At 42.7% G+C, this 15738-nt stretch overlaps 1 protein-coding gene across 2 annotated transcripts in view; it reads right to left on the reverse strand.

Annotated features, from left to right (window-relative positions):
- Window positions 1-13038, reverse strand: part of PTPN1 (protein tyrosine phosphatase non-receptor type 1) — a 61842-nt gene extending 48804 nt beyond the window's left edge. The window contains exon 1 of one of the 2 annotated variants that reach the window (XM_033094642.1): window positions 12811-13014. In XM_033094642.1, coding sequence (XP_032950533.1) covers window positions 12811-12873 — 63 coding nt within the window. In that variant the 5' untranslated portion in view covers window positions 12874-13014. Of the gene's footprint in view, window positions 1-12810 lie in introns of both variants that reach the window. The other variant, XM_033094641.1, reaches the window with a different exon arrangement.
- Between the last annotated feature and the right edge of the window lie 2700 nt (window positions 13039-15738).

Below are 15738 nucleotides of genomic sequence, written 5' to 3' on the forward strand. Positions count from 1 at the left end.
TGGAAATTATTTTTTTAAAAATCGAATCCAGGATTACTTCTATACATCATCTTCACAGCTAAAATTAGAAGAAGGAAAAAAGGGAAGACGTTTTCACAACTTTAATGGCTTGCAGACATCTAACCCTAACTGCTTCTACATGGCAAGGAAAGAGTTTAGTAAATGTGTGAATGGGAAACAGGCAACAATCAGTAAATGATCCAGAATTTTCAAGGGGGTAGTTGTGTGTTTACATGGAAGTAATCATAAAGTTGCAGAATTTATACTCACACCCAAAATGTTAAAATGTCTAAAAATTAAAGCCTATCACTTCACTTAGCCATTTAAAAGTGGATTATCAGTAAAGTTCAATTATTTTACAAGGTACTTACTTGACTGGAAAGAATCACTCAAACAAGGACATCTGTGTTACCAGAACTGCTGATAAACAGACCACATAATGGGATACACCAACCAATATCATTAAAAATATCTTTTAAAAGTCACAATGAATAAATGAGACCTTTATTCTCATAGTGTCAGCTGCAAATCAGGGGCCTGGCCACATATTTTCAATTTATTCTTAGTGAGTCAGGCTTAAAGGTTCTTTAAAAAAATATTTTGCATATGGAAATATAGTTCCGCTTTTTTTTTTTTAATAACACAGTATCTGTATATATACTTGGCTAAGAAAAATAGAACTCTCCACACAGAAATTCTCAGTTCACTGCAGTGAATACTGTAGGAGCTGCTAGCACAGCCCTGCGGCTGCTGATCTAGGACTGTAAGGCTGACGGGGGCACAGACATCCTCCTGGAGAAGAGACACTTACAGCGATGACTTCACTACACGGTGGTGTGAGGTCAACGCCACAGGATAACCTCCACTGTGTCACCCTATTAGAAGGCTTTGGGGGCCATTATCATGGTCAAGGTGAGAAGTCATGGTAGGAGAAATTGAAAAGAAGGGAGAGAGGAGAAATATGTATACTGAAAGGGACAATACTTATGAATTGGGGAGGGAGGGGAATGGAAGGAGGAGGATTAAGACCGAAGACGAAAAAAATTCAATATGCTCCTATGTTTTCAAGTTTAAGGAACATTACACTTAATACGAACACGGAAGGACCAGGAGGGGCAAGCCCCAGATTAGGGGCCCAGAAGATACAGGTCTCAGACCTGCCTGCCCTTGGAATCTTCACGTAGTTATTACTTTCACAGACTATCTTTACCTACCAGTTCCTCATCCCACTCGGCCACCTCTTCCTGAGCGGTTCCCACAATACCTGGGCCGAGGGCTACTGGAGGGCTTTGCCCTAGGATGGCTGGGAAGGCCTCTATCCAGCCCCTTTGCTGACTAGGCCAGTAAGGACGAGGACGAAATCTTGCTCAGCACTTGTCACTACCCAGCACAGAGCCTGGCTCCTAGTAGCTGCTCATGTATTTGGACTCCGCCTGCAAAGAGCTTACAATCTAGAATGGAAGAGGAAACGAATGATGGGTGAAAAGCTTCATAGAGAAACTGGTCATCAGTTACTGATTTTAATTTCATATATACAAAAAAAGTAGAAAGCGGTATGCCATCATGCCACATGATTCAGGAATGCTGGAACACTGAGCTGGTTTTGCCTTCAGGACTCAGCTTTGGGGGATAAAAGTACACAACTTAGACCAAAGATCTGGACTGCTTTATAATGGTAAAGAATCTTCCTTACCTATCGCTTGTTCTAATTTGTCACAGACAACATACCTCTATAGAATAATAGGTGTTCAAGAAGGATTAAAGAAAAAGCATGTCCTGTAATACAGTATGTACTTTTGGTGCTAAACAGGAATAGACTTTTAATAACCCACATTCTTTGTAACCTATATATTTTATTTTCATCATGGCTATCATGTATTTCATCCCCTGATAGAGAGGATAAGGTAGAGAACAACCTAATCATGAGCTCAGACACATGACAAATGGTATCACTCCTGATCATCAAGCCAGTTATTAAAAACACTACTGCTTAGATGTCTCGATGCAGGCAGATTTGGCTAAGTCATTCTTTTATATCCATTCCCATAAGGACGAACCAATTCAATTTCCAAGTTAGTCACCAAAAATAGTTTGTGGAAATAACCGAACATGGGACAAAAATACAGTCACACTCAGTTGCCCAAGGTGGAAAAAAAATGGTGGCAGCTTTCAACTTCCTCAAAATAGTAGAAGGGGGCTAAGCACAAAAAGACAAAGAAGGAGGGAAAGAAGGAAAGAAGCATCGGGCTAAAGATTTTATCCTGGATTTCCATGTCAAGCACACTCTCTCGGGCATTTTCATCCCTTCACCAAACCTTCAACTCTAGCCAGTCTTCCCTTGCTTTGACCTTATCTAATGAAAATATACCAACTACTTACAAGGCTAAACATCTTTTAAAAGTTATCTTAACTCTAACATTAAAATCAAACTCCACAAAAAAAACAAGCCTGGATTAGAGGTTGCAAACTCAAGTGCGTCCAAGGGCTGGGTAGTACACAGAAGCAAGGACAGTGTGACCTGCCACGGAGCTGAGGACGGCGTGACCTGCCCCTGAAGAACATATGTCTGCCCAGCAGGACCAGTGCCCCCAGCAGCTTGGCAGACCATGGCCAAGGTGGGCCCAGGTTTTCAGGTTTTTAAGAGAAGCCAGAAATCCAGATTTGTATGCAATGTCTCCTGATTTATAAACAATGGCCAAAATTTAAGCTCCTTTTTTCTTAAAACACTGTGTGGATCAAGCAAAATAGGACTGTGGGTGGCCAATTTGTGACATCTAGGGAAGAGGTCAGAAAACTGGGCAAAGATCAAAATCTACAAATGATTCCTTTCTTTGTCCTAATAAACCGGAGAGGCTTAGCACAGTTTCTGCCTGTCTCTATAGCCGTACATCAGGGCGAGCGTGTAAAGCTGGCTTCAGGACACGGGAGACCTCAGGCAGAAAGAACAACCAGGCTCTGACACCTAATTGTCCTCCTAAAATATTTCCTGCTATTAAAGACAAATTTATGGTGTATAATGAATGGTACTGCATGCAAGCACTTTCCACAGTGCCGGGAGCACATGACAGAATTCAATAAATGTTAGCTGTGACTGGGCTTTATTAGAATGAGGGTAGAACAAGGATCAGACTGCATTTCTCTCTTGAACCGGAGATTTTAGTCCAATGACAAAATCCAATCATCCTCTTTAGACATGAGAAAAATCTCAAAGGAAACCGCATTCATCAATGTGGCATTTGGTAATTTTATAAAATAATCAGATTTATGCCTTCACAGGGCATTTTATTATTTTTTAAGGATATAATAATGGATTTTTAAAGTTTTGAGTTAATATGAAATTTTAAAGTTCTGTCCCACTTTTAGATAAGGGGGATCACAAAACATACAGGGCTACCAAATTCAACTTGAGTAGGACGCGAAGCCCCCGTTTTTTCCGAAAAGGTTGCCCCACTTTCCTGGCTCGTCGTGTGACCATGTAGCCGTAGATGGCAGATTCGAGTCACGCTGTCAAGCTGTCTGGTCCAATCACCACATGTCCCAGCCCTACTATATGTAACTCTTCTGGGTTCCACAGAGAGTCAAAGGCAGACTGAGAACCTACACCCACTCCTCTCTGCCAGGACCTCACAAGTCCCTGGAGGCATGTACGTTAAAGGAGGGTGGTTAAGGGTAGGAGGGAAGCTTGGGACTAAAATTTTAAAACAAAATTGTTCTGTGTGAAACCAGTAACCATACTGCCTCCAGTCCTTAGGAGCCAAAGGCTCTGTCAACTGCAGGAACGGGGTGGGGAAGGTTTCCTAGACACAGCCAATCAAAGCCTTGCTTTGATACATCGCAAGGTCGGTCAGAATCTTTTTAAAATCCTCTAATATCAACTATGCCCCTTAGCCCCTGGCTTGGAACAAGAGTCCCAAGCTTCTGTGAAAGAATCTATTTTATTTGCTGGGAAAGTAGAGAGTCACTAAGCAAAGGATTCAATGGTTTTCAAATAATGTTACTATGCTTCAAACTGTCCCACTTCCAAAGCACTGAGAAGTAGTTTTTGAAATGTAGCCAAGTGTAGAATATAGATTGTGTCCTACATTCAAAAATTCGTCTTTCTAGAAAGCATGTTTTAATGTCAAAGGATATAAAGCAAGCTGTGAGTATGAGACTAAAATTAGCTCAAACCACAAATAACCTAACATACTTATCACTTCCTTATGATCAGCCTAAAAAAATCCAACACTAAAGGCACTTACAAAACTAAAGGTGTGCTGCCAATTTAATCCTTTAACTTTAGCTGTATCCTTTCTTCCTTCTAAAATGGACCTGGCATGTAAACATTACCAGAGAATATTTTATTAATTTGAAGGCAAGTACAAATGAAACCATTAGAGCAAAGTTTTGCCCTGCAAATAAAACAGTATGTGCCATGCAGTTCTTAAGTGGTTAGAAGGGTAACCACCTCCTCAAACTGAAGATAGGAAAGTTGAGATGCAGGACCACACCCATCTCCAGCTGTGTTTCACACTGAGCGCTGAGCACAGCCAGACTCCTACTTCAAACCAAAGCTTGCCTCCGTGTCCTACAGCCATTATTTCAAAAGCAACATCTTCTAACAAACAAAAGTCTCTTGGGAAACACAAAAGCTTGTTGTCATCTTGTAGTGGAACAAGTTGCAAAAGGAAGTTTAGTTGACAAATACGCAAAAAAGGTACTAGTTTGTAAAAGTTCAATTCCTTCTAGAGTGATTCTCTCTGTATGATAACTATATTTTTAAGTTTTCTGGGGGGAAATTCAAGCTCACAAAGGATGGAAATAAGTGCTTAAGATGAATACAGGACCTACCAACTGCCACTGGAGACTCTTCAAATATTGTCACTCAAACTCTCAAAAGCATTCGTATTAGCAGGTAAGAAAATAGGGGAAAGTAACAGACCTGGGTAGTTATTTGTGGCGACAACAGATGAAATAAAACATTCCTAATGACGCTAACATTCCTAGAGTTTATCAAGAAAACTGTCAGTAGGCCATGAGGAATATTTAAATATACTTAGATATGGTATCAGCTGGTACCAGCTGGCCCTTCAGTGTGGCTCACTCACCTGCTGTACTGGGGGTTGCTCCAGAAAATTTGGCTTTGTGCCTGTAAACCCGACGTGCAACTTCCTAATCTTGCACCATTCTGCTTCACCCCACTTCCGAGGACGACCCTATAGGCCCTGGCAATAGGCAGGTGGTGTCCAGGTAGGAGAACAATGCTCTTACCTCTTAAGATGCTCTTAAAATACAGTTCAAATGAGGGTTAAAAACAACAAAGCAAAACAATGCCAACCAAAAAACACAAAACAAAATATTCTCCCCACAAAGACCACTGGATTATTCCCTTAGAAGCCCCTTTTCTCTGTGCAACAGTGAGCCTCACAAATATTTTGCATTTATCTTTGCAGAAGCAAACCAAGCCCTGAATAGTGAAGCCACACAAAATCTAAAAGGGATAAATATAACAGTGACAAATATTTAACCAGCAGGGACCCTAAAGCTAATTTACTGTATTATGCTAAATACAGCTCGCCTATTTGTTCTCTTGAGTGAAGTTATATTCAGAATTGATTTCACGCACAGACGTTTTTTAAGTAAGCCCATGTTCTTAAGAGAGCTCCAACTATGTGGAATAATTACTTGACGTTCACTTTCCTGTGAGCAATTTACAGTAGTATATCATCCTCCAAGTTCATCAGTACTCATCAGAATAAAAATTAGCTAAGCTGTTTGCTAGAACTTAAGTGGCAATTTTTAAACGAGCTTCTTCAAAAGGAAGAGAAGCCCCAATACAAGATCCATGAAGAAAGAAAAAAGGGAGAGAGGGGACGTTTCATAGCAGAGTGATGGAGATAAGGAAATGAGTTTTCCTTCTCTAATCACTAATAAATTTTTAAAACACAATTTTGGAAACCTAGTTTTGCTGTGCTCATCTTATCTTTGCAAGTGGTGTTGCTCACCCACAAAAGCCACAAACACAGGCAAGCCTTTTCCTTCTTCATCAGTAGAAGAAAACATGTCTCACTCAGTCTTGGGGAAGAAACCTCTGTGGTAAGACAAGCATCCCAGGACACAAGACCACTTGGGCCCAAAGGTTTACTTCAACAGTGGTTAAGCCTCAATAAGGATTTAGAATTTCCTGGCACGGTACTAGATTAGTAAGAGTAGTAGGAAATACATATGTTCTCCAAAGAAAATACAGACCTCAAATGTCACTTTGCTAATAAGCCATATTTACTTTGTGAGTCCATACTAAAGAATTTCTCGAAGCACCCATTCTAAGTACCATGGTGTATCCGTAAAGCTTTACCACCTTGGTAGGGTCACAAACATTCAGAACTGCAAATGAATCTTCTCGTTATTTTTTTTAAAAGACTGAAAGTCATTTATCAGTAATTATTTTGTCTGCAGTGTGTGACTTGTACCACATCCCAAAGATCAGCTGATTTGGGGGGCTACACTTTTCTTTGGTTATTTATTTCAAGGGAAAAAAAATCTTCCACGTGAAATGGCCTTTTTCCAATTTTCAGAATTCAATATTTACAAACTGTCAGTAAGAGACTCATGATTATGTCAAGCTGCCTAGAAAAAGGAGAGGGCAGCAGCTAGTAAACTATGAAACCCCACTTCCATACACAGTAAAGCATTATTTCTACAATGCTGGAGACTTAGGTACTTTCTTCTCAAACGCAGCAGATATGTCAACTATCACACTATTCAAATGAAGTTTAGACCAGATGTAGGTTTCTTTTAAAAATTACAACATAAAGGGCAGCTACTCTCCGTGTACCTAGGGAGGGCTGAATCTTTCGTAAATTCTCAAGAATCAGTTCCTCTATCTTTTACAGGAAAAACCACCCAATTGCCACTTAAGAGAAAAAATAACTCATGTGTCACGGCTACTCATTTTCCCACATTACTGAATCAAATGAACCCTACTTATTAAAACTGTTTAATACCTCTTGGGAAAGAAAAGAGATTCCATTCTTTTGAGTCTTCAACTATACTCACAAAACTCCGAGGAAGTTCTGAGCCTACCTGTACCCTGACACCCACACACCTGACAAAACTGACTTCCCACTGCCCCGTTTACACGGACGACTTCAGGAACATTACATTCTCCTGGTGAGCACATTAAAGACTTCCATTACTGACATGAACTTGGAGATCAGTTAGTCCAGGCTAACTCTCCCCAAAAGAAAGGGACTGAAGCCCAAAAAAGGAAGGGGCCCACTAAGCGTTGTTAGTTTTAGAGCTAAGAACAGAGAAAAAGCGAAAGATTAAACTAAACTACCTTTTTGGCCCCAGGGTGATCTGATCAAAGGCCCAAAATGTTAGCCTACACCTTTTATACTTTGAAAAAAAAATCACAGACTATGTAGGGTTGTTACTTTATGGAGAATCATATTTTACATCCCACAACTGAAAAACATTTTACAAACAAACTACATGCAAAGCCCTTCTAGAAGGCATGTGAGAACAAATCAAGAGTGACGAGGACAGTAATTCGACAATTCTTAGAAAGATGTATCATCTCCAAACTTCCTATTAAATTCACCTCAGGCCAAGTATAAATTTGTTCCATGAAAGCTCCTGTGAAAGAAACTGGTGGTATCACCTTCTACTGGGGAAGAATTCAAGCCTTTCTTCCAAGTACCCAAGCAGATAATACTCAACGGCCTCCTCAGGCCATGGCTCACAACGTGGGTTTTCTCCAAGAGTCACTGACCTCTGCTGTGAGTACTGATGCGGGCTAATCTCTATGTTTCTATCATTCTTGCCCCCCAGAATGGGAGTTGGGAACCGTGTCCCGTTGTCTATACTATCAGGGCCTGGCGAAGTGCTGATAACCAATTCGATCCCAGCATCTGTCAGGAACTTACTTTGTGCCAGGGGCACAGGACATCAAGATGAATGAGAAAGATGGACCAGCTGACTCTGGAGGAGAGAGACCCGGATAGGAAGAAACAGCTCCCGTGAGAGCAGGGCTTCAGAAGAGACATGTATGAAATTGTATGGAAACGCACAGGTGAGACGGCCAAGATCTAGTGCCAGGAGGCACACATTTGGGGGGGAAAGGCAAGCTGGACGAAGTGTTGAGCCAAGGTATGGAAGAATGAAAGAGAAGGATGAGTTTGGAGAACAATGCCCCTGCTAGTGTGGCTGGACTAGAAGGTACGTGGATGGCTAGAACCTGGCTGCCGTGCTAAGGAGTTTGGACCTTCCTTCCAGGTATTAGGAAAGCACCAGACGGAGTTATACAGAGGAGCGACACAGCCCAATTACTAGTGACAAAGTGAAGAATATACACGGTGGGGTAGGGGGAGCTGTGGAGAGACTGCTGAGGGACCATATTAACCCCTAACTGGTTTCGCTCACGTCTGCAGTGTGAAACTAGAAACGACTGTAGTACTAAATTATAGCAAAATCTGAGAACCTAGACCACTGGGGTGATAGAAAGGATGCTATGGGGACCAAACAACAAAATGTGGTAGAAGGAATCAAGAACTACTCCCAAGTCCCCAGCATGCCTGGGTCCTCAAAACAGGCCTACCAGGCGACTGGTACCACAGTACACTGTCGTGGAAACAATGACCCAACTAGACTTCCCATTTTCCTGAGCATGCGCAGTCTAAAGAAACATGCCCAGCCTATTTGTGGGTATTCGTTTGTTACCATGCACAAATTCCCACAGACACTGTAGGGAGGTACACCAGTGCACAAAATGCATACGGGCTCAGGCAGGCTCGAGAAAGTCCCTGCAATTAAAAGCGCATCATAGAACAAAAATTGCCAAAAGGATTCTACAATCTAGAAGATGAAAAAACAGACAACACATTAAAAAAAGACAAAGGGAGAAGGGGGGGAAAGCGCTCAGTTAGTATTCCAGCAGTTGATAGACTAAAAATCCCCTACAGGAAATTTTTTATTCATTTCTATCATGAAATGCAGTACACATTCAATTACATTATTTAATACCAGGCATTTTTACTGGTTTGGGGAGCTAGTCACGCTAAAAATGCAAAACGCAGTGGGGAGCCCAAAGGTAGATAATTGGCAACTGGAAATCGTTTGCATTACCATTATCCCCGGGCTGACCTGTGCTTGCATACTTCCAAAAGTACCAAAGTATTCCTATAAATATGCCAGTGATGTCAAACAAGGAACGATAGTAAAAGGTTCCTTCCACTCTTCCTCCTTATGCTCCTAGTTAATTTAATATGAACCCAGACAATTACAAAGGTCTTTACACCATTTCGAAAGTGATCAGACACCTAAATTTAGTCCACTCAAACCAAGGCCAAACAAAAAACATTTAGATCCAATGGATCACTCAAGATGACTAGAACTTCCCAATCTCTCCATGTCATTTCCGTTTCTTTTTCTTTTTTCTAAACTGAGGTGAGTCATAGTGTATAGATCTGTCTCCTCTTCACAAAATACAGTTTTTCTCTGAAGACAATGGCGTTTAAATAAACACTATTGGGAAACTGTAATATTCATCTTCTTGGATTCTAACAACATAAGCTGTATATAGCAGTGAGGAATTCTGAACAATTGTTATAGCTTGGTTTTAACCTAGACAGGCATTAGATCATATTTCATAGTGAAAGCAGCTATAAAAACAAATGTCAATTGGAAGAGTGGACCATTTTACAAAGCCTGCCTCTAACATGGAATAAATCTTGTCTTCAAGTCACGAGCTACAATTGAAACCTCCTTTATCTGAAATAATCAAATCATTCACACTGAAAAGTAGTGAACAGTGTCAGGGAATCAAAGAATTTAGAGATGAGAGAAAAAGCAAAACACCTGACCCAAACCTTAAACTACGATGGAAGGCAGCTTATCAGGAGGCTCTTTTCATTCATTGAAGCCCTCTCTTCTCTCATTCTAGCTCCAAAAACCAATTCCTTTCCCCTATCTGTTTTCTCTCCTCTTTAGACAGGAAGACCAATTCAAATTCTAGGCTCACTAAGTATTACTTCCACTTTTCAAACCAGACATACAATCGTTTAAAATGATAGAGAACAATTTTTAGAGCCATCTACTATGCTATCAAAGCTGACTTTTTATAGACCTAAATGTGTATTAATAGCTATGCTATTTATTAGCATTAACAATTAAAAACACAGTATGTTCATTATCAGATTGAGCTAGCTAAAAACCTTTGCCCGACACTTGTTTTCTAAGCTATCACATTCCCCAGCATTCAAAAGCCTACTTCACCTTTTGTTTGTTTCCAAATTGTTTCCAAGTTTTTGCGTCTTTTTGTTTTAGAAAAGAATTTAGTATAGTGAGAAATAACTGCACTGCCTTGTTTGCAAAATTTTAAGCAAAAATTCTATACATTTTTAATTATAATAGACTAAGCAAGCTCAACATGACCTTGCATAAGGCTGCCCTCATTAGACATGTTACAAATTGTTTTTTTGGTTTTTTTTTTAACTTACATTTATCCCCCCAACCATAAACACATTTCTTTGAATTCCTGAAAAATAATGGTTTTGGTAAGTTGACACACACTTTGGAAAATCTGCCACTTTAGATTCAAGGTCATCTGAACTCTACGTTTTAAAAAATGCCACCGTTGCCCAATACAGAGCCACTTTTAGATTCAAATAGAAGAGCCTCTGATTTCAATTTTAGAAAAGAAAAACACCAGTAAGGTATGACCCATAGTAGACAACTCTCTAAGATCAAAAGAAACCAACTCCAGGATCATGGCAATCCATTTAGAAGCTGGGGTAATCGCAACATACAACAATCTTGACTAACTCTTGGGGTTCCAATGCAGCAGAGAAATGGAAGAACAATGAGGGGAATTAATTGAAGACCAGTATGCTCCATGCTCTGGCCTAAACCAGTAAGAAATCAAATGCAGAACTTTTTAGAACGTGAATTTGTTGTTGCCAACCCAGTGTCGGTGTGATTTTCCCCAATGCCTGCTGGAGGCCACCTCCACTTGCGATGGGATGTGTCATGATCAACTCCAACATTTCAATTTCAGACCAAGGGCCCGGGGAAATTGGCTCCACCATATAGCATCAATTGCAGACCAACAAGTTTTTCATTTAGAGCCACTTTAGACTCTATTGCACTAAATGTGATGTAGAAAATCTGTCCACACATTCTCAAGGTCCTAGTGGAATTCATTCAATTAACTCAGACTAGACAGGGAATACAAATTTTTATATATTTATCAATCATACTTATAAAGATTAAAGTGGTTATAAATATTACTCTATCAGAAACTAATATACATTATAGTCCAAGAAAAATGAATCCTGTCAAATAAGCTTGATGCAAATCCACATGAAACCAAGCCTGCCAAAAAAAGGCTTTTGTTAGTCAAGCATACCAAAGAACTGCTTAAAGCTTTTTTCCTTTTTAAGTGGATCTCAAAATAGATTTTAATACTACCAGCTGATGGACCTCACAATTTGCCTTTTGAGCCTGCCTATAAGCTGGAAACAGAATAAACTGCCTTCTCCCGTGACACAAGTAACAAAATCTCTCTATTCTGTACATTGTTTATTTAAAATACTCAGTGTGGTTTTGGTTAATCCTCACAACCCCCGCAATGACATTTAATCAGGAGCACATATTTTCTTTAGAGGATTTCGCTGCCTGTGAAAGCAGACGGCTTCGTGTTTTTAATCTGATGTTTTAGAGATAGTACGTGAGAAACGCTACCTTCCTAACTTTCCTTTAGGAACCATCATAACCCACAAGTAGATGAGGGCTGGGAAGACCGGATGGATATGACCAAAGGATAAGACGGGCATGGGGGAAAGATGCTATTTTAGAGAGGATTAAAAAAAAAAAGAAAAGAAAAAGAAAGAAAACCACGTTACGCTTCCCTGTTCCCTGCCTGAAAGAGTAATATTTTAATATTTTGGCCCCAGTGAAGTGGTACCTCAGGCTTTCTGATTGGAAAGCTCTTTCGCCTGAGATTTCCATGGTTTGCTGCCGCTGCTCCTTCAGCTCAGAGAGCAAATGTCCCTTCCTGTGCCACATCTGCCCAGATCCCCTTCCTTGAGGGTACGTAGCCCACCTTCCATGCAGTCACGCTCTACCCGTTCGGATGTTTTGTTTTCTTCACAGCACTTGTCACTGTCTGAAATTGTCTGCCTATGTGTCTGACCGCCCTATTCGACTCGAAGCCCCACGAGGGATAGGGTCGTGTCTGTCTCGTTCAGCAAACACTACCTCCAGCGCTTAAGCCGCGCCTAGCACGGAATAAGCACGACAATTCACATCCACTAAATGAATGAACAGGAAGGGGAAAGGGGACTGTCATCCTTGGGACTCTCGTCGCACACTGAGACGAGGGGAAAGGAAGTATGAAGGAGGGGGGGAGCAAGCCTTTCCCCTAGGGAGACAAAGGAAGAGAGTCTGAGGTGGTCCAGTCTAGAAAAGGAAGTAGGGGGGGTGTTCTATCAACCCCAAGAGACAAAGAGTGGATAGGCAGGGGGGCGGGGTCGAGGTGCGAGGGATTCGCGCCGAGAGCACAGACCTGCGGCCTCCGGGCTTGAGAGGTCACCCGGGCTAGAGGATATGAGGTAAGTGGGGGATCAAAGGGGACTGCGAGGTCCGGGAAAGGCGAAGGCCCACCCGTGGGACAAAGAGGAGGCCGGCCTCTGCCGCCGTTGGATCGAGCCCTCAAGCAGCAGGGCCACGGCGGAGGGCGGGACCCAGAGGGAGAGCGGGGCCTGGGGGTCTGAGGGGAAGGTTCAAGCGGCCTAAGCGAAGGGCCTGCCGCGCTCCGGGGAGCTCCCGCACCTGGTAAATGGCTGCCCAGCTCCCGGCCTTGTCGATCTGCTCGAACTCCTTTTCCATCTCCATGACGGGCCAGGGCGGCTGCTGCGCCTCCTCCTCCGCCCACTGCGCCGTCTGCCGCTCTAGGCCGCGTCGCGCTCTCAGCCGGGAGTCCCGCTGCAAGCCTCGACTCCCACCGCTACCGCCGCCCTAGCTGCCGCTGCTTCTTCATGTCAACTCGGAGCCGGAAGTACGCACCGCGCTGCCGCGGGCTCCGCCCTACAAAGGAAAGGGCCAATCAGCAGTCGAGAATGTCGGCCAGTACTTCCGCGGGGCGGAGCCAGGGGGAGGTGCTGGGGGAAGTGGCCTAAGCCCCGCGAGACATCTTACCCCGCACGCTCCCTCCTCCCCACCAGGACTCCGAACTTGGGCGTGGCGCGCGCCCGTTGCCTGGGCGACCTCGGGAGCCACGCCCACGGCGTGTGGGTTTGCAAGGACCCCCTGGATCTGGAGTTCAGACTTCGAGGAGACCTATAAAGTCACAGGGTGGCATTGAAGTAGTCGTGTATCTTTCCTGCAGCGCCAGGGCCCTGGCCTCAGTGCACCAAGCTGGTGTATGGGTGGAGGAAGCATGCCCCATTTCCTGCCTCCCGCCTCTGGCCACAGGTCCGCCCATTTTTCCTAAAATTTAGGATTCACCAGGCTGCTGGGGAAGGCCCCCTACTCTCTGTACTGTCCTTGTACGGAAACGCAAGATTTCTGTTTGGGGTCTCTGATTTCAGGTGCTGCAGGAATGAATGGATTGGGGTCCACCTCCAAAGGATTTGGATACCAAGAATCTGTACTTTTCACCAGCAAACGCGGCTAATTGTACACTACCAATGGTCCTGGAAGGACATATGAGAAAAGTTGGTCAGGTTGTCTTACTGCGGGTTCTACTTTAAACCACTCAGCTCTGAGCTGGCACACTATATGGAGTTGTGAACTGCATGACGTCAGAGATCCTAAAGGACGGAATCATTTGTTCCCTGTTCGCATCCCAAACCTGCCCAGAGCAGCTGCTGGTATCACTGGTTGAATTAATTCCTTGAGTACTTGTGGCAGGCACTGTGCTTGGCATTCCAAGTACACATTCTCACTTAATCTCCACAACAACCCTATAATACAGGCACTCTTATTATTCCCATTGTATGGATGAGGAAACTGAGGTGCAGAGAAGCAAAATCATTTGTCCAGAGAAGCAAAATCATTTGTCCAGAGTAGAATTGCACATTGGTATGGAAGCCAGTAGTCTAATCCAGTCTCCAGGGGAATGCTTGCTTTGGAGCCAGGCTGCGTAGGTCCAAATTCCAGCTCTACTAAATACTAGGAGTGCAACCTTGGGCAAAATACCTAACCTTTCTTTGCCTTTGTTCTCTTCTCTGTAAAGTGAGAATAATAAAAGCACCCACCTCATGGGGTGGTGTGAAGATTGAATGAGTATATATATATATATATATATATATATATATAGTGCTCTTAGTATAGTGAGTGGATCAATAATATTAGCCCTCATTATTATATACCTCCGAATAATATAAAATGGGGAGGTAAATGAATTCTTATTGAATAATGCAATTTGTTTGCTAGGTAACATCTTTAGAAACTGAGTATTCCATAGGGGGAAATGAACAAAAGATGCCATTCCAGTGAAAAGTTTGGGAATCCACCCTTGGAAGCTGCCTAATTTAAGTCTTAGCCCATTTAAGTGACTCTCTAGGCTCTCGTGTACTCTTCCTGACCTTATTTATTTGAGCGCTAGTTTGTCTGGAACTCACGGAACTCCTTGAGGGAAGAGAGAACAGGGCTGGTTCATTCCTATCCCTGGGCTAAGCTGAGTGAGTAAATAAATGCCCATCTTGAGCCCAAGTGGCCCTCATGCCTGCAGGGAGTGCCACCCAATGACAGGAGCGGCCTTTGCGTGTGGCCAAAGCTATGTGCAGGATCCTTTTTTTTAAAATTAAAGTTTATTGGAGTGACAATTGTTAGTAAAGTTACATAGATTTCAGGTGTACAATTCTGTAATACATTATCTATATCTCACATTGTGTGTTCACCGCCCAGTCAGTTCAACTTCCATCACTATATATTAGACCCCATTTACCGTCTTCTAGAGCCCTCCTCCCCTCTTACCCTCTGGTAACCTCTAAGCTATTGTCTATGTCTGTGAGTTTTTGTTCCTTTATATGTTTGTCTTGACCTTTTGTTGTTTTCAGTTTTATATACCACGTATCAGTGAAATCATATGGTTCTCTACTTTTTCTGACTTATTTCGCTTAGCATTATAATCTCAAGATCCATCCACGTTGTCACAAATGGTCCTATTTCATCTTTTCTTACCGCCGAACAGCATTCCATTGTGTATATATACCACAACTTCTTTATCCATTTTGGTTGTTTCTGTGTCTTGGCCACCGTAAACAAAGCTGCAATGAACATTGGAGCACACATGTCTTTATGGATAAATGTTTTCAGATTTTTGGGGTAGATACCCAGGAGAGGGATTGCTGGGACATATGGTAATTCTATCCTTAATTTTTTGAGGAACCTCCACACTGCCTTCCATAGTGGCTGCACCAGTCTGCATTCCCACCAACAGTGTATGAGGGTTCCTTTTTCTCCACAGCCTCTCCAACCCTTCATGGAGGTTGGGGGCGGGAGGGGGGGGCTGCGGCCGGCTAAAGCAGGGTCCAGGTTTAGGCTGTTTAGTGGCTGTGTTAGTTTCCGAGAGGTGCCATACACATTACTACACATTTGGTGGCTTGAAACAACAGAAATGTATTTCCAACAGTTCTAGAGGCCGGAAGTCTCAAATCAAGGTAAGACAAGGCCACACTCCCTCCGAAGGCTCTAGGAGAGAACCTTCCTTGCCTCTTCCTGCTCTTGAAGGCTCATGTTCCTTGGCTTGTGGCA

The sequence above is a fragment of the Rhinolophus ferrumequinum genome, chromosome 23 (assembly GCF_004115265.2).
Source record: "Rhinolophus ferrumequinum isolate MPI-CBG mRhiFer1 chromosome 23, mRhiFer1_v1.p, whole genome shotgun sequence".
NCBI lineage: Eukaryota > Metazoa > Chordata > Mammalia > Chiroptera > Rhinolophidae > Rhinolophus > Rhinolophus ferrumequinum.